At 29.0% G+C, this 23,888-nt stretch overlaps 3 protein-coding genes and 1 long non-coding RNA gene across 4 annotated transcripts; 3 read left to right on the top strand and 1 right to left on the bottom strand.

The window, feature by feature from the left end:
• Positions 1-254: 254 nt before the first annotated feature.
• On the top strand, positions 255-7,868 carry LOC103577264 (cysteine--tRNA ligase, cytoplasmic). Its single transcript, XM_008557834.3, has 6 exons — positions 255-1,349; positions 1,476-1,658; positions 2,401-3,222; positions 5,351-5,708; positions 5,982-6,326; positions 7,303-7,868. The coding sequence occupies exons 2-6, from the start codon at positions 1,480-1,482 to the stop codon at positions 7,795-7,797; spliced, it is 2,199 nt and encodes a 732-aa protein (XP_008556056.1). The 5' UTR covers positions 255-1,349; positions 1,476-1,479; the 3' UTR covers positions 7,798-7,868.
• LOC128668623 (uncharacterized) lies at positions 1,667-2,137 on the top strand. The gene is made up of 2 exons (XR_008404273.1): positions 1,667-1,795; positions 1,870-2,137. It is a non-coding gene; the product is annotated as an uncharacterized LOC128668623 (long non-coding RNA).
• Positions 7,869-13,086: 5,218 nt separating the features above from the next.
• On the bottom strand, positions 13,087-17,902 carry LOC103578487 (uncharacterized). Its single transcript, XM_008559613.3, has 5 exons — positions 17,352-17,902; positions 16,682-16,958; positions 16,484-16,619; positions 15,074-15,294; positions 13,087-13,564 (listed from the first exon to the last, which is right to left on the bottom strand). The coding sequence occupies exons 1-5, from the start codon at positions 17,841-17,843 to the stop codon at positions 13,170-13,172; spliced, it is 1,521 nt and encodes a 506-aa protein (XP_008557835.1). The 5' UTR covers positions 17,844-17,902; the 3' UTR covers positions 13,087-13,169.
• Positions 17,903-21,439: 3,537 nt separating this feature from the next.
• Positions 21,440-23,256, top strand: LOC128668654 (uncharacterized). The gene is made up of 3 exons (XM_053742014.1): positions 21,440-21,983; positions 22,783-23,059; positions 23,201-23,256. The coding sequence occupies exons 1-3, from the start codon at positions 21,453-21,455 to the stop codon at positions 23,254-23,256; spliced, it is 864 nt and encodes a 287-aa protein (XP_053597989.1). The 5' UTR covers positions 21,440-21,452.
• Positions 23,257-23,888: the final 632 nt, after the last annotated feature.

Here is a 23,888-nt window from a genome sequence, read left to right on the forward strand (position 1 = left end):
ACATTAGTCAGTAGTGTGCTCGAAAATCGGCTGAGAATTCTCAAGACATTACTTATTCGTGTGCTGCACCCGAGTCATTCATGTGCGGCACCAGACTGGTTACTGTGCTCCGATTGTGGTGCAGCACCACACTGGTTACTGTGCAGAACCTGACTGAGTCGTGTGCGCACATCACTCAGTCGGGTGCTAACTCAATTTTCTTTCATTTTTTTCTAGAACCGTACTGAGTCGGGTGCAGAACAGTAACCACTTGGGTTCTAATCTTTCCGTGATATGTGACTAATACTCTGCATTAGTTTTTGTATTATTTTATAACTTAATTATTGTCATTTCACTAAAATATAACTTTTGCATAACCAAAAATATACAGGACAGTTTTAAATAATAAAATTTGCTAAGTTTTGAATAAGCGAAAAAACCGGAAAATTTGAATTAAAAAATAAAAAATTATGTAAATAACTTATTATTTATATTTTTCGGGTTATATTTCCATTCATTGTAATGCAAATTGATGGTGAAAAAGTCGAAAAGCTTTATTATCAATATTCTCGGGTCGCTGATAGTCATGATTTCACAAATATAAACTATTGCTGCCGCGGAAAGAAAAAAAATTTGAAATAAAAATTCAAATTTCGATGATTTTTTATATTTTCAAAATTCATGAGCGACCACTTGAAAATTTTTTATCGTCGATTTTTAGAGAGGCTTCTTAAACCATTGTAAGCCAACAAATTTTTATAAGAGACTCGAAAAAAAAAAATAGTCGGTTTTTTTGGGCCACCCTAATATAGATATACATTCAACATTGCGTGATTCGTTTTGTTCTACCAGGGAGTCCTATTTTAGATTTTCTTTATATTTATTTATAAATTTCTATTTATATTTACATATTATAATGCAAGAAATATTTAATATAATTTTTCAAATTACAAAAGATTCTATAAAATAAAAATCTATTCGATCTCTATCTCTAATGTCTAATCCCTTGCAAATTGCAATTCACCCCCACCACTCGAGTACCCGACAGGGACAGCCCTAGTTTCAGCAGCTCAGCTGTTATTTCTACCCAACCACTAAGCGCCACCTGTCAGTAAAATTTTGAACTTCTAGACTTCTTTCTATTGATGGTAAATATTTTCCATTACCGTAACTAGCTTAGAACTTCAGTCCCCTGTCGCTGTTCTACTGCGCTCATGACATGTCCACGTACAATTTGTGCTTTGCATATAATATACTCATATATAAATTATAAATAGATATATATAACTGTCAGTGCACGTGTGGCAAAATAAGCCGAAATAAATTAGATTTATTTTATTTATTTATTTATTATAAATTACTGTATTAGGGTACGTATGAAATATTTTGAAAATTTTTGACATAAGAAATTTTGAGTGAATAAAAAAAAAAAGTAAATATTTCCTGGTTATTGCATCATATATTTACTAATAATTAAGATTTTTTTTTTTTATCAGAAAAATGAGTAAACGTACGCAGCCACTTTGGGAAAAACCCTCGAATGAAAACAAGCCGAAATTAAAACTATTTAATAGTTTGACGAGACAAAAAGAAGAATTTGTACCGCAGTATGGAAATCGTGTTCTCTGGTATAGTTGTGGCCCGACTGTTTATGATGCATCACATATGGGTCACGCGAGGTATTTTCCTCATTAATTTTTCCATTTATTGAAAAAATGAAAATTATGAAAATTTGTTATTTTGAACAAAGAAAAATGGACTTAGTATTTATAAAGCTGATGAAATTTCCTGTCGAATGAGTACCCACATCGATATGGTTTGGAAAATCAATTTTTTATTGACTCCAAAAATTTAATTTTTAAGATTTTGAGAAAATAATTATTTTTATAGATAAATGAATCTTCTCAGGAGATTGCTGATGAAATTCTGCGTTCATTGAGTACCCACATCAATATATTTAGAATAAGTGAATATTCATATGTATGTATATATTTATATATACACATATTTTTGATAGAAAGCAAATATATCGATGTGCGTACTCAAACTTCATAAAATCACCTCACCAATTCAGCTGTCAACATCAAAATTCATTTTGAATCATTCTATAAATTATGTGATCTATAAAAAATTTTTTCCAATTTTTTTTTTTTTTTTTTTAAACGAATCAAGTCTTAGTATTCTTGAGACAATTTTACTTCAAATGAGTACCCACAAAGCTATATTTAAATAAGTTTTTTTTTCGCTCCAATTACTTATTTTTTTTAATGACCCATTTTACCCGCGTTTTTTTTTCTCACTCAAACCTAGTGATGTGGGTACTCAAACTTCACGAAATCACCTCTAGAATCTATTCCTTAGACCAATTTTCCCCCACCTGCTATATTTCTAGATACTCTATTAATAATACGATATTTTCAGATCGTACATCTCTTTCGACATCTTGCGTCGTGTCCTCTCAGACTACTTCAACTACGACGTGCTCTACGTGATGAACATAACCGACATCGATGACAAAATAATAAAACGCGCTCGTCAAAATTATTTATTTGACTGTTATCTAGAAAAAAATTCATCTAACCTAGAGCAAATACTCCAAGACACTAACTCAGTAATGACGAACTTATCATCGTCTATTCACGATGTTACTGATCCAGATAAAAAAACAATGTTGTCATCGATGTTGGAGAAAATTCGCGGGTCCATTGAAAATTTAGAAAATTCATTAAAAAAAAATTCAAAGTCAGACATTGAAATTTATCAGGCCCAATTATTGAGCAATGCACGTGACGCAATCGCGGATTGGTTGGATAAAAAATTAGGCGCGACGATTTCTGATGAAAATCATGAAATTTTTGAAAAATTGTCACAGCACTGGGAGCTTAAATTTCACGAGGACATGGACGCGCTCAATGTTCTGAGGCCCAATGTGCTGACGAGGGTCAGTGAGTACGTACCGGAAATAATTGAATTTATAAATAAAATAATTGACAATGGACTCGCGTATGTTTCCAATGGATCAGTTTATTTTGACGTCAATAAATTTGACGCTGACAAAAATCATTCGTATGCCAAATTAGTCCCAGAAGCTTTTGGGGACGTCAGCAGTTTGCACGAAGGCGAAGGTGATTTAAGTTTGGGTGCTGATAAGCTTATGGAGAAAAAGTCACCGAATGACTTTGCGTTGTGGAAAAGTTCTAAGGCTGGAGAACCTGCTTGGCCGAGTCCTTGGGGCAAAGGGAGGTAATTTGACTTTTAAGTTTTTCTAAGGATTTTTTTTTTAACAGCTTGTAAAGCTTGAAATAATGGTTTGAGGAATTCGCGGGATAAGACTTTTTTGTAGGAAATTTTAAGGGCTACAAAAAAGGTCCTTATAAATTTTTCAAAATTTTTTATATTTTGAAAATTATTTTAATTTTTTCTCATTTAAATTTAATTTGATAGATTTTTAATTTTCTGAGGCTGGTAGGGCTTAAAATATTGATTTTAAAAATTTGCGGGATAATACTTTTTTGTAGAAAATTTAAAGGGCTACAAAAAAGGTCCTCACAAATTTTCCAAAATTTTGAATATTTTAGAAGTTATTTTAATTTTCAACATCAAGATAAAAAGATTTTTCGATAAAAATTCAACGAGCGAGTTTTTGAAGTTTTAGAAGCTCATAGGACTTAAAATATTGATTTTAGAAATTCGCGAGATTAGACTTTTTTGTAGGAAATTACAAGAGCTACAAAAAAGGCCCTTACAAAATTTTCGGAATTTTAAATATTTTAAAAGTTATATTAATTTGAAAATTTTTGTAGCCATTAAATTAAAAAGCTTTTGAATTTTTAAAAGCTCATAGGGCTTAAAATGTTGATTTTAGCAATTCGTGAGATTAGACTTTTTTGTAGAGAATTTCAAGAGCTACGAAAAAGGTCCTCACAAATTTTCCAAAATTTTGAATATTTTAAAAGTTATTTTAATTTTCAACATCAAGATAAAAAAATTTTTCGATAAAAATTCAACGAGCGAGCTTTTGAAGTTTTAGAAGCTCATAGGACTTAAAATATTGATTTTAGAAATTCGCGAGATTAGACTTTTTTGTAGGAAATTACAAGAGCTACAAAAAAGGCCCTTACAAAATTTTCGGAATTTTAAATATTTTAAAAGTTATATTAATTTGAAAATTTTTGTAGCCATTAAATTAAAAAGCTTTTGAATTTTTAAAAGCTCATAGGGCTTAAAATGTTGATTTTAGCAATTCGTGAGATTAGACTTTTTTGTAGAGAATTTCAAGAGCTACGAAAAAGGTCCTCACAAATTTTCCAAAATTTTGAATATTTTAAAAGTTATTTTAATTTTCAACATCAAGATAAAAAAATTTTTCGATAAAAATTCAACGAGCGAGCTTTTGAAGTTTTAGAAGCTCATAGGACTTAAAATATTGATTTTAGAAATTCGCGAGATTAGACTTTTTTGTAGGAAATTACAAGAGCTACAAAAAAGGCCCTTACAAAATTTTCGGAATTTTAAATATTTTAAAAGTTATATTAATTTGAAAATTTTTGTAGCCATTAAATTAAAAAGCTTTTGAATTTTTAAAAGCTCATAGGGCTTAAAATGTTGATTTTAGCAATTCGTGAGATTAGACTTTTTTGTAGAGAATTTCAAGAGCTACGAAAAAGGTCCTTACAAATTTTCCAAAATTTTGAATATTTTAAAAGTTATTTCAATTTTTAACATCAAGAAAAAAAAATTTTTCGATAAAAATTCAACGAGCGAGCTTTTGAAGTTTTAGAAGCTCATAGGACTTAAAATATTGATTTTAGAAATTCGCGAGATTAGACTTTTTTGTAGGAAATTACAAGAGCTACAAAAAAGGCCCTTACAAAATTTTCGAAATTTTAAATATTTTAAAAGTTATTTTAATTTGAAAATTTTTGTAGCCATTAAATTAAAAAGCTTTTGAATTTTTAAAAGCTCATAGGACTCAAAATATTGATTTTGGAAATTCGCGAGATAAGACTTTTTTGTAGAGAATTTCAAGAGCTACAAAAAAGGTCCTCACAAATTTTTCGAAATTTTAAATATTTTAAAAGTTATTTTAATTTGAAAATTTTTGTAGCCATTAAATTAAAAAGCTTTCGAATTTTTAAAAGCTCATAGGACTTAAAATATTGATTTTAGAAATTCGCGAGATAAGACTTTTTTGTAGAGAATTTCAAGAGCTACAAAAAAGGTCCTTATAAATTTTTCGATATGTTTGATATTTAACACAATATTCTGATTTCAAAGTCATACAAACTTTTTCTAAAATTTCATTCACTTTTCCTTGTATAAAAAAATAAAAATTAATTATTACTTATTAATCTAATTAATATATTAACAGACCAGGTTGGCATATAGAGTGTTCAGTAATGGCCAGCGCTATCTGCGGCTCGAGCATGGACATTCACACCGGCGGTGTCGATTTAAAATTCCCGCACCACGATAATGAATTAGCTCAATCAGAAGCTTATTATAACAATGATAACTGGGTCCGCTACTTTCTGCACTCAGGACACTTGACAATAGCCGGCTGCAAGATGTCGAAGTCACTAAAAAATTTTATTACTATCAATGAGGTCCTGAAGAAACACACCGCGAGACAATTGAGACTCGCGTTCTTGCTCCACTCGTGGAAGGACACTCTTGATTACAGCGAAGGTACCATGGAAATGGCTGTACAGTATGAAAAATTTGTTAATGTAAGTACATATTAATTTTTACAGCCGCCAAAAATATTCAAAATTAATTAATTAATTAGAAATTAAAAAACCGCGAAATTTAAATTTTTAAATTTTTTCGCGGGGAAAATTAATAACATGGGTGTGTTTCGGATCGAGAAAAGTGTGATCTTTTAAATGAGACCAATCACGTTTCTTAATTTTAAGAACTTCGAAAGTTATAAATTTTTTAAATTTAAAAATTTTAAGCCGCAATTTTTTTTTTAATTAATCAAAATAATTATTTAATTGCAGGAATTTTTTTTGAACGTCAAGTGCCGCATTCGGGATCTTGGAGCTGGAGTAACTTTACAAACTTTCAAAAAGTGGGGTGACTTGGAACTGGCACTGAACTCAAAATTTTCCCGCGCAAAAGACAACGTCCATAAAGCACTATGCGATAACATTGACACGAGGACTGTCTTAGACGTAATTAGAGATCTGATTGGACACTGCAACGTTTATGTAAAAGATGCGAAAAATCCTGACACACTTCTCTTGAGAGATATTGCAGTTTATGTTACTAAAATGCTGACTATCTTTGGAGCAATTAAAAAACAAGAGGGCATTGGGTTCCCTATTGATAATGAAGCTCTTGATGTAAGTCCAGTTACGCACTTTTTTATTAAAGTATTTTTTTATTTATTTTTTTTCGATTGAAAAAATGAGAATTATAAGATTTAGATGTGGTGAGAGGAGACAAATTTTTAGAACAAAATGGATTAGGTATTTTGAAAGCGGATAAAATTCCCTCTCAAATGAGTACCCACATCGATATATTTTGAAAAAGTTGAAATATTAATTTTTCATTGACCCCAAAAATTGTTTTTTTGAAATTTTGAAGAAAATTTTTTTTTTTTAGAGATAAATAGACATTCCCATGAGGTTGCTTATGAAATCCTGCGTTCAATAAGTACCCACATCAATATATTTAGAAAAAGTGAATATTCATATGTATATGTATATTTATACATATATATATTTTTGATGTAGAGCAAATATATTGATGTGGGTACTCAAACTTCATGGAATTACGTCACAAATTCGATGGAATACATTTAAATATGTTTTTAATCGATTCATAAATTTTTCGATCTCTGAACAAATTTTTTTTCCTAATTTTTTTAATTTTTTTCAATTAAACCAAATTTCTGTGTCTTTGATAAAATTCCCTCTCAAATGAGTACCCACATCGATGTATTTTGAAAAAGTTGAAATATTAATTTTTCATTGACCCCAAAAATTGTTTTTTTGAAATTTTGAAGAAAATTTTTTTTTTAGAGATAAATAGACATTCTCATGAGGTTGCTTATGAAATCCTGTGTTCAATGAGTACCCACATCAATATATTTAGAAAAAGTGAATATTCATATGTATATGTATATTTATACATATATATATTTTTGATGTAGAGCAAATATATTGATGTGGGTACTCAAACTTCATGAAATCACCTGCTTAATCAAAGTACGTGATTAATTAGCATCACTTAATTAATCAGTCATTAAAAATTCTAAAAATTACGCCTTCAAAAATAAACATTTTTACAATTAATTAAATAATAAATTTTTTTTAGATTGAACAAGTAGTGATGCCTTACCTAGAAATTTTATCTACGTTCCGTGAAAAAATCCGCGATCATGGTAAAGAATTAAAATCTTCTTTGATCCTGAGCGAGTGCGACAAACTACGTGACGAAATTCTTCCTAACGTGGGCGTCCGACTTGAAGATGACATGGATTCGGGTAGGAGTAAAATAAAATTTGTTAATAAAGAAGAGCTGCTTAAAGAGCGAGAACTTAAGCGCCGGTATGAAGAAGAAAAACTTGCGGAGAAAGAGCGCAAGAAAGCTGAAATTAATCAAAAAGCGCTCGAGCGCGAGGAATCTAAGAAAATTTCTCCCAAGGAAATGTTCAGGAGTCAGACTGACAAGTATTCAAAGTTCGATGACTCAGGATTGCCGACTCATGATAATTTGGGAAAGGAATTGAGCAAAGGGCAGATTAAAAAATTACAAAAATTACAACTCGCTCAGGAAAAAAAATATAATGAATATTTGTCTAGTAAATAGTTATTTTTTTTCGTTACTGTAATTATTGATTTTTTTTTTTGATACTGAAATAAAACCAATTAAAGATAAAAATAAAATTCGTTTTTTTTTTTTTTTTAATATTTTTTAACCATAAAATTTTTATCAGTCTTTGAACTCAAATACTGACGAAAGAATCGGGAATATGGAAGAAAGGATATAGACTTTTTTTGTAGGAAATTTTAAGGGCTATAAAAAAGGTCCAAACAAATTTTTTGAAATTTTCAATATTTTAGAAGTTATTTGAATTTTTAAATTATAAGAAATTTTGTGGGATTTAAAATTAAAGAAAGTGTAAAGTTTCGAGAGCTCGTAGGGCTTGAAATATTAAATTTAGGAATTCGCGGGATAAGGATTTTTTGTAGGAAATTTCAAGGGCTACAAAAAAGCTTATGACAAATTTTTCAAAATTTTGAATATTTTAAAAGTTATTCTTATTTCAAAAGTTTTTTAAAAAATCACAATATAAGTCTTTTGAAGTTCATAAGCTCGTAGGGCTTAAAATATCAATTTTAGAAATTCGCGGAATGAGAGTTTTTTGTAGGAAATTTCAAGAGCTACAAAAAAGGTCCTTACAAATTTTTCAAAATTTTGAATATTTTAAAAGTTATTCTTATCTCAAAAGTTTTTTAAAAAATCGCATTATAAGTCTTTTGAAGTTCATAAGCTCGTAGGGCTTAAAATATCAATTTTAGGAATTCGCGAGATAAGAGTTTTTTGTAGGAAATTTTAAGAGCTACAAAAAAGGTCCTTATAAATTTTTCCGTAGGGCTGATATTTTAGGAGTAAAATTAACTTTAATTTACCTCGATTTATTTCATTAAATTTTTCTTTTCATTTTTGAGTCAGTTTTTTTTTTTTAATTCAAATTTCGAGCCTTTTGGGATAGAGATAGCAGCAATATCATAAGAAACTTTTTTTAGAGAATTTCAAGGGCTACAAAAAAGGTCCTTATGACTTTTTACCCAAATTTAATATTTTCGAGTTTATTAGCTAAAAAAAAAAAATCATTAAAAAATTTGTTATAAATTAAAAAAAAAAATTAATTTTTATTTTCAACTTTCAAATATCGATTTGAAATTTGTCGATAAAAAAAACGATTGACTTCTAGTAAAACGGAGGGTAAGTGATTATTAATAAAAACAATTTTTTTTATATAAAATCCTCAAAAATATGATTGAAAAGCCGTTAAATAATTTGATATGACCGAAAAAAATTTAAAAATGACGCTCGTTAGCCAGCGTCAAAATTTATGTAAAAAAAAAAGTCCCCGGGAGGTAAGAAAAAAAATTTAAGTCAGGGGTGTTTTTTTTTTTTCTTGGCACATAATCCACTAGCACCATAAATACTAATGCCATAAATCGTAACTTCTTTATATGCATGTGAAAAACGATTGAGATGTCAATCAAAAATCTGAGCACTCGATACTCTAGAGTTAATACAATTTTTTTTTTTTTTTTTTTTTCGTGTAATGACCTCTTGACTTCCAATAATACATAAATTTTTTTTAAAAACTGACGGTTTTTATTTTAAATATCAATAATAATAATAAAGACGCAATTCAAAATTTATATTTTTAAAATTTTAATTTTCCCATCCGGTATTTTTGAAAAAAAAAAAAAAAAAAAAAAAAATTTGATGAAAAATTTCATTTTTTTTATGATCGGCCCATTTTACCCCTGCTTCAGTTTTTTCCGAAAAAAAAAGTTAACAGAAAGGTGACCATCTTGCCCCTTTTAAAAAAACTCTAATATATAAAGTGTTTCATTTTACCCCGTTTCCCAAAATTTTTTTTTATGGTTATGATTTTCAAAAATGAATTTTTGAAAAATTTATTGCAACTCTAATTTTTTTATTATTAAAATTTTGAAATCTATGGGAAACTGGGAAATTATAACGAATTGAAGTATGAAATTCTATGGGAATTTATGGATATCTATAGGAATCTATGGAGTTATGATAATCGATATGAATTTATGAGAATCCATAAAAGTTTACAGGAATCCATAAGATTCAAATGAGAATACATAGAAATCTATGGGAAGTCATAAAAATTTTTCGAAATCTATAGGAATTTATAATTCATGGAAGGTTATAGAATTCTGAAAATCTATGGGAATTTCGAAAAATTTATGGGACTTTATTAGAATCTTCTGAGTTTCTTCAAACCCCATGAAAATTTTTTTAAATTTATAAGGATGTATAAAATAATAAAAATCTATGGGGATTCATAAGAATCTATGGGGATGTATTAAAGTCCTTGGACTTCTTATAAATCTAAAGAAGTTTTTATAAACTCATGGTGTCTTCAGAATTCTTAAAATTTATGGGGGTTGGCAAAAATTTATGGGAATTTATCAAGAACTCATGGAATTTTCGAAAATCCATGAGAATTTTGAAAAATATATGGAAATTTATAGGAGTATAAAAACCTATGGGAATTTTCAAGAATTTATGGGACTTTATTAGAACCTTCTAAGTTTCTTAAAACCCCATGAAAATTTTTCTAAATTTATAAGGATGTATAAAATAATAAAAATCTATGGGGATTTATAAAAATCTATGGGGATGTATTAAAAGTCCTTGGATTTCTTATAAATCTATAGAAGTTTTTATAAACTCATGGTGTCTTCAGAATTCTTAAAATTTATGGGGGTTGGCAAAAATTTATGAGAATTTATCAAGAACCCATGGAATTTTCGAAAATCCATGAGAATTTTGAAAAATTCATGGAAATTTATAGAACTATAAAAACCTATGGGAATTTTCAAGAATTTATTGGACTTTATTAGAACCTTCTAAGTTTCTTAAAACCCCATGAAAATTTTTCTAAATTTATAAGGATGTATAAAATAATAACAATCTATGGGAATTCATAAAAATCTATGAGGATTCATAAAAATCTATGGGGATACATTAAAAGTCCTTGGATTTCTTATTAATCTATAGAAGTTTTTATAAACTCATGGTGTCTTTAGAATTCTTGAAATCTATGGGGGTTGACAAAAATTTATGGGAATTTATCAAGAGCCCATGGAATTTTCGAAAATCCATAAGAATTTTGAAAAATTCATAGAAATTTATGGACTATAAAAACCTATGGGAATTTTCAAGAATTTATGGGAATTTATTAGAACCTTCTAAGTTTCTTAAAACCCCATGAAAATTTTTCTAAATTTATAAGGATGTATAAGATAATAACAATCTATAGGAATTCATAAAAATCTATAGGGATTCATAAAAATCTATGGGGATACATTAAAAGTCCTTGGATTTCTTATAAATCTATAGAAGTTTTTATAAACTCATGGTGTCTTCAGAATTCTTGAAATCTATGGGGGTTGGCAAAAATTTATGGGAATTTATCAAGAACCCATGGAATTTTCGAAAATCCATAAGAATTTTGAATAATTCATAGAAATTTATGGACTATAAAAACCTATGGGAATTTTCAAGAATTTATGGGACTTTATTAGAACCTTCTAAGTTTCTTAAAACCCCATGAAAATTTTTCTAAATTTATAAGGATGTATCAAATAATAAAAATTTATGGTGATTTATTAAAAGTCCTCAGATTTCTTAAAAACCCATAGAAACTTTTATAAACTCATGGGTATCTTCAGAATTCTGTAAATCCATAGGAATTTACAAAAATATATGGAGATTTATAAAAACCCCATGAGTTTCTTAAAACCCCATTAAAATTTATCTAAGTTTGTAATGATCTTCAAAATTTTAAAAATTCTATGGGAATTCATAAAAATCCATGGGAACACACTTTGACTCCTTAGATTTTTATAAAACCATGGAAATTTATATTTCATGGGAATTTTTAGAATTCTGAAAATCTATGGGAATCCCTAAAAATCAATGAGAATTCATTGAAGGAAAAGTCCTTGAATTTCTTTGAAATCAATGAAAATTTTTTTGTTTCCATAGGAACCCATAAAAAGCCATGGAAATTTTAAAAAATTCATGTAACGGGAAAAATTCATAGGAATCCACAAAAATACAAATTATTATTATTATTTTATATTATAGATATTATAAAAATGTCTAGCTGTCATGTCGAAACAATAATGAATAGAAATATAAGAGCAAGAATACATACGACATAACATATATATATATATATATATATATATATATATATATATATATATATATATATATATATATATATATATATATATTTTCCCTCTACCCTAGACTCAGCAATTTCTCCTCTGGTTTAATATTTGTATCACTTTTGTATTTATAACCACGTCACAAGTTGACAGTGATATAGGAACATAAAAGGGGTATTATATTACTGATAATACATCCAGCACTCTCTTACATAATAATAATAATAATAAATAATAATAGATACCTAGAAAATTCAATAACAAAAATTAAATAAATAAATAGTGACATTCTATTTTTGTCACCAAATTTTATAAATTTTTGTCTATTTCCAGTCAATCGCCGATAACTTTTAAACTAATGGTTTTTTTGATTTTTTGTAAGTATACAAAAATTGTAGCCCTTTAAATTTTCTATCCAATTGTGCCCTCATCAATTTATTCATCACGAATCGGAACCTTAAAATTGTCCATTAAAATTACGAAGCACCAAAAAACCTATTTTTGTCACTCTTCCAATTTTTACTTTTAAAAAACCATCAGAATCTTTGAAACTATCAATATTAGAAAAATTTTCAATCAATACAAATTTGTTGCCCATTAAATTTCCTATCCAGCCTTACCCTTATCAATTTTTTTATCATGAACGGGAACCTTAAAATCGCCCATTTTAATTACGAAGCACCAAAAAACCGATTTTTGTCACTTTTCCCTCTTTTACTTTCAAAAAACCATCAGAATCTTTGAAACTATTAATATTAGAAAAATTTTCAATCAATACAAATTTGTTGCCCATTAAATTTCCTATCCAGCCATACCCTTATCAATTTTTTTATCATGAACGGAAACCTTAAAATCGCCTATTTTAATTACGAAGCACCAAAAAACCTATTTTTGTCACTCTTCCAATTTTTACTTTCAAAAAACCATCAGTATCTTTGAAACTATCAATATTAGAAAAATTTTCATTCAATACAAATTTGTAGCCCTTTAAATTTCCTATCCAGTCATATCCTTATCAATCCCTTTATCTCTTACCATTCTCTCAAAATCTCCAATCACGCATCAGTAAAATTTCTCGTCTCAACTAAAAAAAAAAAAATTCTAATTTTTATTAAAATAAACAATCAATTGCATGTAATTAAGTTTTATTAATTAATTTCATAGGCATACAAGTCAGTTATCAATTACCAGCTGATAAAATTAATAACTAATAATAATAATAAAATTTTAAAAAACAATTTCATGAAATTCCGCGAATATTTCCGGTGTAAAAAATCTCAAATAATCATAATTTACAAAATAAGGAGAAATTATGCCCAATTTTTTATCATTATTATTATTAATAATAATGTCATTATTTCCATCCAAATGCTGATGTAGGCCAATCCCACCAATGGGCATCGGCGGGTACGTTATCAATTTACGCGAGTCGAAAAACGGTTCGATCGCTGCATCCGCGTTCGCGTCATCGTCAATTATCTCGAAAAATTCGACGCAATTATCTATGTTTACTTCATCGAACCACCTGATCTTGGTCAATGATCTAGGATTATCGTCACTGTTCACTTTACTTCCGCCCACTGTCAAAGTCACTGTGTCGTTTATGAAAAGAAATTTAACTCCTAAACAAAAAAAAATTTTTTTAGTATTTTGGGGTCAAAAATAAAATGACCCGCGTAAAAAAAAATTTTCGAAAAATACCCGTATGAAAATAACATATATGGTTAAAATATATATGATAAATATCAGAAAATATATGTGGCGAATTTAACTATTTTTTCTGATATATTTTTTTTATATTTAAAAATATAATATTCATCATATACGAGTCCGTTTATGTTTAGCATATATATACGAAATATATCATATACGAATATATCATATACGAAAAATATATGGTGGCATATATAATATAAATTATATGCTACCATATATTTCATTTCATATAAAAATTTTATATCTTTTGAATATAAAAGGAAATATATCAATACAATATATTATAAGGTAAATGAAAATGTATATATGGCTTAATATAAAAAACCTATAAGTTACATATATGAAGTACATATATTTATTACTGTATATAATTTCATATAAAATCGGCGAAAATCTCTGTGTGATTTTTTATAATATATCATATATTTTTTTGTTGCAAACATATATGATTTTATATATTTTAACCATATAGTGTTTTTTTATATGGGATATACGAAAAATGTTGGAAAACTTTCCTTAATATATTTTCAGAAAAATATACTCAAAATCGAAGAGATTTTATGGTCGAAATTTGTTTGGAAAATATCCAAAAGTCCGATAAAAAAATCCAAAAAACTTTTTTGTAAAAAATTTTCGGAACGAAAAAAATTAAATCATTGGATTTTCGAAAAATATACGAAATTGTGTCACGTTTCGATGTACGAGCTTCGAACATTTTTCGTATATTTTTCGAACACTTTTTTTTTACATGGGAATATCCCGCATGAAAAAGCTTTATATGTGAAAACATATATGATAAAATCTATGAATATTATAATGTGATATATTGTACAATATATAAAATAATATTAATATTTTTGCCGTATTAATATATGATATTATATTGAATAAAAATATATTGCTAGAATATATCACCAATATATTTATCAATATATGACTTTTTATGTGTGTTTTACATATATATTTTAATATATCTATTTGCTAGAATATATTTTTTATATATGTTTTCCAGTATATTGCAAAATATATGGTTTTCAGTACCATATATTTAAACATATAAATTCTTTTATATATAATCAATTATATAGAGACCATATACCACATATATATGGGTTAAATATATGGAAGTATATATCAAGTTTATTATATTATGCTCATATATTATATATATACTATCCATATATGGCAAGAATATATTGAGCATTATATGAGATAATATATATAGAAAAATACACTACATTATATATGGGTAAATATATTATTATAAATATATAATCCAATATATGTAAAAAAAATATATTTTTCAATATAGATATTTTTGCCGCTATATATTTATCACATATTCACCATATATTTTTTTATATACTTTTAACAATATATAGCTTGTCCATGCGGGTTGTATTGATAATTAGTACCTGTTGCAACATGGCGTGGGGGTAATTTAATACCTCCCAGTTTGAAATATGTTATGTTATTAAATACGTTGATTAAAACAGTGTCATTGTTATCAGAAGAATAATTTATTGGCTTCCAGTAAACGCTTGATAATTGTATTGAGCTATTTTCTAGTTTTCCTACTTGAATTACTGGATATAGAATATTATTATACATTTCTAATTTTAATCCAGTTACCACTCTATTCAAAAAAAAGTTAATACAATTATGTGCATTGTGCTTTGAACAAAATTAAACATAAATGATGACTCCGGAAAAGGTGGAGATAGAGCTAAAAATTAAAAAGGTGATTTGAGCCTCCAAATCCTACATGAGGGTAAGGAGGTTCAAATCATATTTTTAGAATATGAAGATCCATGCATTAAAAAGGTGATTTGAACCTATATGTGGTAACTTTGTCCACTTTTACCAAGTTTAGGTTCAAATAATCTTTTTAAAAAGGTAAAATAAGCTCCAGAGCCTAAATTTATAGATCGAGAGACTCTCATCGGATCGCGGACAATTGGTAAAGAAACAGAAGGGAAAAGGGGGCCACTAATTAGAAATGGCCAGCCTGATCGAAAAAAATTTGAAATTTAAAAATTCAAAAAATAATTTCTTAGTAATAAATGTTTTGTTGTGAGTTGAAAAATAATAAAATTTAAAATATTAATAATAATAGCTAAAGTTATACAAGTAGGCTTTCGAATAGAATAGTACTGTCATTCGAAATTCGAATTGAATAATTAGAGCCTTTGACTTATTGGTATATGATTAATTAATTATTTTATGCGAACAATAAATACGAATGATGTATTGGATAACGGAAACTGCCAAAGAAATTTAAAACAACGGCTGAAAAATAATCTGCTGCTGCCGGGATTCGAAACCAAGACCTAACGAATATGAGGCACGACCACTGCCGCACTGCTACTCGGACGCTCACGATCTGTTGGAAATATCTTTATGTATTTAGAACGCAGATATTATTACAACAATAATATCATGCTAAAGAATTAAGCTCATTCGAAGTTACAGATTAAAAGTATGTAGGGCTTGGAGGGTTAAAACATCTTTTTAAAAAGGTGATCAAGTCCTCCATGCGCTTCGTTTAGAGTATTGAGGACTTGAGTAGCATTTTAAAATATATAGTAGGCCTTAGAGGGTTAAAATACTATTTTAAAAAGGTGATTTACTCCTCCATAGGCTACTTTTAGGACATCGAGGACTTAAATAACATATTACATTCAGCAGCAAGTCCAACATCAAAAGAACTGAGGCTTTGGAGGCTCAAACTACTGTTTTAATTCTGACTCGGGATTTATTAACTATTAATAAAAATTTTTTTTTTTTTTTTTAAATAATTTATGTAAAAAAATAATTATAATTACTCATTGTTTTCTATGTCAGCACATCGGACGTTAGTACTAACTCTCGGATATCGATTAAAATAAATTTTATGTGTTAATAAAAATTTATTGTCACTAAACATCATTTCCATTGTAGTGAAATTATCGTAATGTGATCCTGTAAGTTAATGTCATATATATTTATATATATTTGTTGAAAAAAAAAAAAAATTATTTTACCTGATTTCCACTCAAACGGCGCACAATTCCAGTGAACTTTATTTTTATAATTATTGTATTCCTTCATATAATGACGTGTACTTTTACTTATTCGTATAATTAGTTTCTTATATTCTTTTACAGTTCTTTCAATTCTTCTATCGTAATAAAGAATTTGGGAATTTATTATTTTTTTGTATTTCAGTGACAAAATTATTAATGTGTAGGCTTTAATGATTCCCCGCGTTCCAAGGTTGTAAGTGTCCAGTATTTTTTCCCAAAGTGTCGATCCACATGGCTGCAATTATTATTATTATTGTTATCAATATTTAGTTCTATTCAAAAATACCAGTATATTTTTTTTTAACCGCCAAAATTATTAAAATTTAAATATCTGGACAAATATCAAAAATATCGAAAAATTATATGAGACCTTTTTTACACAAAATTTTATTTGCTACAAAAAAGATCCTTATGACTTTTTACCTAAAGCTGATAAATTTTGAGTTGTGAATTTTAAAAGTAAAAAATAAAATTACCCAGGGTTCAAAATTCTAAAATTTTAGCTCCCTTACTTTTTCAAATTTTTTTTTGTGTTTAAAATAGAGGCAAAATAGACAATATGGACATTTTTGAAATTTTAACCCCTCCCAATCCGTTTTATAATTTTTGGAATTAAATTATTCTTTACCTCAAATCTCCAATTTTTTGTGATAATTTCGAAAATTTGATCAACTAAATAATAATAATGAAAATTATTTAAATGTTTATCATGGTGTCTATCGATCACAAAATTAACATTATGTTTAATTAATTTCACTGCATTGTTACTTAAAATTTTGTCAAAATTTTTGTTTTCTTGCCCACTTGCTAACAAATCAAATTTATTTTCTATAAATTCCAATTTTTCAAGATAAAATTTCGTCAATGATTTTTGAAAACTGTTCCCTATAAAGTCGTAATCGAAATTTGAGATTTTGTAATTATTTATGGGTACCATGAACTCGAGAAATTTTGAAAATTTATCCTGGTCAATTTCACCCGCGGAATTGAACTCGAGATTTAATGTCGCGTTTATTATTTTTATTATTAATTGAGTTGTGATTATTCCGGGAAATTGTTGAGCAGATGTGTAGGATAATAATAATAACAGTAAATAAATAAATATTAAATTAAAAGACATATTTTTATGAAATAATATTTAAAGACGAGAATCAATAAAATTCTTCAAGTTCTTTTTTATTACTGCGGATTATTGTGGTTTGTTATCGTGATATAAGTCTTAATTATTTTTTAATTAGGTCGGGCAAGTAATCAACAGTTGGGTGTGTCGATATTTTATTGGTTGGCTACACAATTATAATTATTGTTATTATTGTAAAAATAAATAATTGAGCAAATTTTAATTAGTATGGCGTCAATTGGATATAAATAATTTTTAAATTGTTTGACTCATTGTTTTGAAATGATAAATTTTAGACGGAATTAAAAGAGACTTATTTGCAGGGAATTTTATTAATCATAAAAATTTATATAATTAAATTTTTGGAGATAATTTGGTGAAAGTTATGTTAGGAGAAAAAAATTAATTAACAACAATAAGAATCAGTAATATAGAAAACAACAAAGAAATGAAAAATCTTGTGAACAACAATGACAAGAACAATTGCAATGACAGCAACAATAACGACAATGACCATAACAGCAGTAGAACAAGAAATAACAACAATAGGAACAGAAATACAAATAAGAGGATCAACAAAAGAAACGGAAACAATAACTACAATAGGAACAAAAATACGACAACAATAGAAATAGGAATAACAAGAATTACAATAATGCCAATAATTGGTATAAAAATAAAAACAACTGAAACTACTACGAAAACAGTGGTATCAACCACAGAAACAAAACATAATGGGAAAACAACAACAGAAACAGCAACAACAACATCAGAAACAACCACAAGAACAACAGCAACAACATTAACAAGAACAACAATGGCAACGGCAACGGCTACAAGAACAACAGCATCAGCAACACCTACAACAACATTAGAAACAACAACATCAGAAACACCTACAACAACATTAGAAACAACAACAACAACAACAACAACAACAACAACAACAACAACAACAACAACAACAACAACAACAACAACAACAACAACAACAACAACAACAACAACAACAACAACAACAACAACAACAACAACAATAACAACAACAACGACATCAGCAACAACTACAATAACAACATCAGAAACAACAACATCAGCAACAACTACAAGAACAACAACAACAACTACAAGAACAACAACAACAACAACGACAACAGCAACAACAACAACATCAAAAATAACGACATCAGCAACAACTACAATAACAACATCAGAAACAACAACATCAGCAACAACTACAAGAACAACAACAACAACAACAACAATAACAACAACAACAACAACAACAACAACAACAACAACAACAACAACAACAACGACAACGAAAGCAACAGCAACAACAACATCAGAAACAACAGCATCAGCAACAACGACAAGAACAACAGCGACAACAACACCAGAAAAAACAACAACAACACCAACAACAACAACAACAACAACAACATCAGAAACAGCAACTACAACATCAGAAACAACAACAAGAACATCAACAACATCGGAAATAATGACATCAACATCAGAAACAACAACAACAACAGCAGCAGCAACAACAACAACAACGACAACAACAACAACAACAACAACAACAACAACAACGACAACGAAAGCAACAGCAACAACAACATCAGAAACAACAGCATCAGCAACAACGACAAGAACAACAGCGACAACAACACCAGAAAAAACAACAACAACACCAACAACAACAACAACAACAACATCAGAAACAGCAACTACAACATCAGAAACAACAACAAGAACATCAACAACATCGGAAATAATGACATCAACATCAGAAACAACAACAACAACAACAGCAGCAACAACAACAACAACGACAACAACAACAACTTTCAAATTTACAGGAATAACAACAAAATTCACCAAAAGAAATTGATCAAAGCATCACATTTTCCCTACTCCACTTCCGCAGGCAAGGTTTCCCCACTTCCTTACTACTCTAATTACCCCCAACTACAAAAGCCCCAAGCATAACAGTCACAATCACTTACCACCAAGGTCTTGATGCCCACAATCAAATTCCACCATCAACGAAAAAATTTTCCATTCATCATCGATAAAAACAAAATAATTATGAACAAAAACAATGACCGCGACCTCGTGATGAATTTTATAAATTCACTATCCGGCGATCCAGTCCGCAGAATAATTTTTTATTTCGTTCAAAATGAACCATAGTAAACTATTTCGTGCTCTAATTATTTTATTTGCAATTCAAATATTTAAAATAAATAAAATAGAAAGCAAAATTATTGTTACGACAAAATTGTCAGCCGGGGACGTAATAAATGATTTTAATTCATTTGCAAGCGTAAAGGACGTTGTCGGCAGTGTTTTTACAATTAATAGAAATGAAACTGAAAATTTAAACTATATCGCAGTTAATTTGTACAACAAATCTGATGAAAATCCACGAATTTTCGAGAAAAATAAACTTGTCGCCTGTAACTCACGGAAAATATACGCCAAAATTATTGACCCGAAGTATCTACAGACTAATAATTTTTGCTTATCCAAGACGATGTGCAAAGTCTTCAGGGAAGAAAAGCTCAGCATTGACTTGATTAGAGAAAAACATTTTCCCAAGACCGCGGGAAATCTTTTGAAAAATTTCACGGGAATCGTGAGATTCAAGAGAAATAACGAAACCCATTACGTCAAAAGTATTTTGACAGGTGGCTGCTTATGGCAGGTAAGTCATTTGTTGCTCATGAGGGGGGGGGGGGGGGGGGGGAGACTGATTTTTGAAAAAAGATTTTTTTTTGGGACGGGGTTACAAATTAGAGATGAGGAGACGAGAAATTTGGATGGGATTTATTTGAAATAATTTTTGAAGGTCAAGGTAATTTTTAGTATGCAAATTAGTCTGACGAGGTGAAAGGTCATCGTTTGGCGTTTCCAAAACAGGGGTATGAACTTTAATTCGGGTAATTAGTTCTTTAATTAGGACTAATTAAAGTTGGACTAGGGAAAAAGTAACCAGTGATCTTGGGCTTGCTATAAGTCGATTTGGAATTGAGCTAAAAAGACGATTAAAAAAAGAAAATTATACAGAAAATTCTGAAAAAAGCATCCATGTCCTTAATTTTTCCAAAAAATGTTTTTTTGTTACCAAAAATCTAATTTTAACCGAAAAAAATTTTCCCCCCAATTTCCTTCCCCTTTTTACCTTAAATGGACTCTTGAAATAGGCAGCGCAAAATTTTTTTCAATTTTTTTTCAAAATCTACAAGGTCTGAGCCACAAATGCTTTTTTTATTTTTGACCCTAACCCAATTTTAAAAAAAGTTACACCGAATTTCGCAAATTAAAATAACTTTTGTTGCATTTCAGGTTTTTGTTTTCGAAAAAAAATTAGATGAATCGGAAATGATTAACTCGGAACCAATTTATTCATCTAAAATATTGACACGAGACAAAAATTTACAGGCTTGCATAAATAATTATTTAAATGGAAGCGAATCATTATTAAATTTAACTGACAATAACAGGAAGAAAATATTTAAAAAAATAAATCATGAGATAGTCATTGATCTCGAATTGAAAAAACTTCCGGAATTGCCTGCCCGAAAAGAATCATCACCCACAATGTCATCAGCAGGCCCAGTGTCCTGGAACAAGTTAATACCTGGCTCAACGATTGACTTGACGGAACTAAATAACAATAGGAGTCTAGTCACTGAGCCAATATTTAATGAGTCGTTTGTTAATGATCGCGAGATCCTGAACTTTGAAACTTCTAAAGTTGACATTAATGATGATCAATGCCGTTTGAACCGTATCGACTCGCTACTTCAGTTCCAATCATGCCCAGCAGTCGTACTTAATAGAAATGGAAAACAGATTCTGTCCTTTTTTGAATGCAAGCTGGAGCAAGAGTCTTATGGAGTTGACAAAAAATATTTGGCTGAACAATACTTTCTTATGGATGGGCGATTGTGCCACGTTGGTCGGAGGCTTCAATTGAAAACCAATCAATTCTATGTCATCAATTTGGATAGCGATGATTTCGACTCCAATATTGAAAACAACGTCTTTGTAGGAGAGAACATCGTGCTACGACGGGGCAGTGGGACGCACTATATTTCGGCGGTTCATTTCGGAGATTGTTTGTACCAGGTACGTTGCCAGTTCATTTTTGAACGAATCCGATGATTAGTATACGAAACATTCGTAAAAATGACTAATTTCGCTAATTTGGCAAAATTTTGATTGATGATTTTTCGAAAAGTTATCAACCGATTGAGATCGGTCTTGCGGGGGTCGAAAGGGCTCGTTGACACAAACCACTGGGCCAATTATCAGACCCATCGGAAGTCTAGGGTTAAAATTATTCAAAGAAACTGAAAAAGATCGGTAATTTTGAAATTTTGCCTAATCGATTTTTCGGAAACTAACCAATGGATTTAAATAAATAATGCGGCGATCAAAAGGGCTTAGTAGTCCCTAAAAAAGGTTCATCACCGAACGGGATCGGTTCATTAGATTCTGAGTTAATTCCAAAAATCTAGTTTTCCGAAAATTTTTTGGTTGGAATAACTCAGAATCGGTTGAACCGATCGCGTTCGCTGATGCACCAGATCTATACTGCAATGGACCCTTTCGATCGCCGCAAGGCCGATCGCGATCGGTTCATAAGCAAAAAAGTTTGAAAAAATTAACAAAAGGGTTCCTTTGGCTAATTTCATTCGGGCGTCCTATTTTACCTCGCTTTCGGTTTAAACCAATTAATTTGAAGAGAAATTGTAAGTATATAAGTACCCATTAAAAAACGATGCAGAATTTCATCAATTGAACCCTCTTTCGTTTCAACTAAAAATAGCATTTGCGATCGAATTTTTAGAATAAGGTCTAAAATAGTAAAAAAATAAAATTTTTGTTCATTCAAAGTTTTTTATTAGTTAATATATATTTACAGGCAGAAGTATTGCATCTATATCAGAGGGGTCAAAACAAAACAATCACCCGAGGTCGACTACTTTCAGCAAGTGGGAATTCAGGTTTTGAAAATTGGGCTGAAAATCTAATAAATGACGCTAAATCAGAATTAGGATTTAGACAAATTTATATCGAACAAAAATTACAAGAAAATCTCGTAAAAGGATTTAAGGCGGATCAATTACTCAAAATGCTACTCGTTCCATTATTTAAAAAGCATCCTGTGCCGAAAAAACCGATTTTCAAAAAAGTAACAAGTGGAATTTGAATAAACAATTATATTTCATTTTTTTTACTTGCACACTATAAAAATTAGTTTAGAATTTTTAAAAATCACAAGCACATGGGAAAAAGGGTCTGAAATTTAAAAAAAATTTCGAATTTTAAATTTATTTGAGATGAAAATTTATTTGAGCAGAAACCCGCCATTTTGTATGATCGCGAGGATGATTAAGTAATTATTCAAATGCGCATGTCACAGCTGGTAAAGGGTTGACAACCCTTTTTCACCTCGTGGGTACGCTGCGGAGAAAAAAATTATAAATGAGAATGAAAAAATTTTTTTTATATTTAAATAAGAAAAAAATTAATGACACGTGACTGGGGTTAGTATGCTAATTCAAAGGGTTGTATATAGCTTGATAAATCATAACCCAGGTTATTTAAAAAAAAGTTATCGTAAAAAACACTATTAAAAATTGCTAATGAAAAAAAAAATTTTAACGCGTGGCTTTAATTGTATGTAACTACCATAAAATATCAAATAAATATATCAAATATACGATCATTAGAAAGGTAATTTAATGCCCTATAACTTTGGTATCCATAAAAAAAATTTTAACATCAATAGTTTTTGAGTTATACTCGATTTAGTTGAACCGATAATTATAATCCCAGGGATTTCAACGTAATATCAAATTTTTCGAGAATGATAAAAAAAAAATTCAATGATAAGGATATCGTTGGAAAGGAAATTTACCGAACTACAAAAAAGTATTCCTTCATTTTTTTGTATCTTCTATAGTTAAGCCGTATTTTTTAATGTTAAATAAAAAATATATTTTAAAGCTTTTACAATGTGTTCTC

This window comes from Microplitis demolitor, chromosome 9 (genome assembly GCF_026212275.2).
Source record: "Microplitis demolitor isolate Queensland-Clemson2020A chromosome 9, iyMicDemo2.1a, whole genome shotgun sequence".
In the NCBI taxonomy this organism is placed as follows: domain Eukaryota; kingdom Metazoa; phylum Arthropoda; class Insecta; order Hymenoptera; family Braconidae; genus Microplitis; species Microplitis demolitor.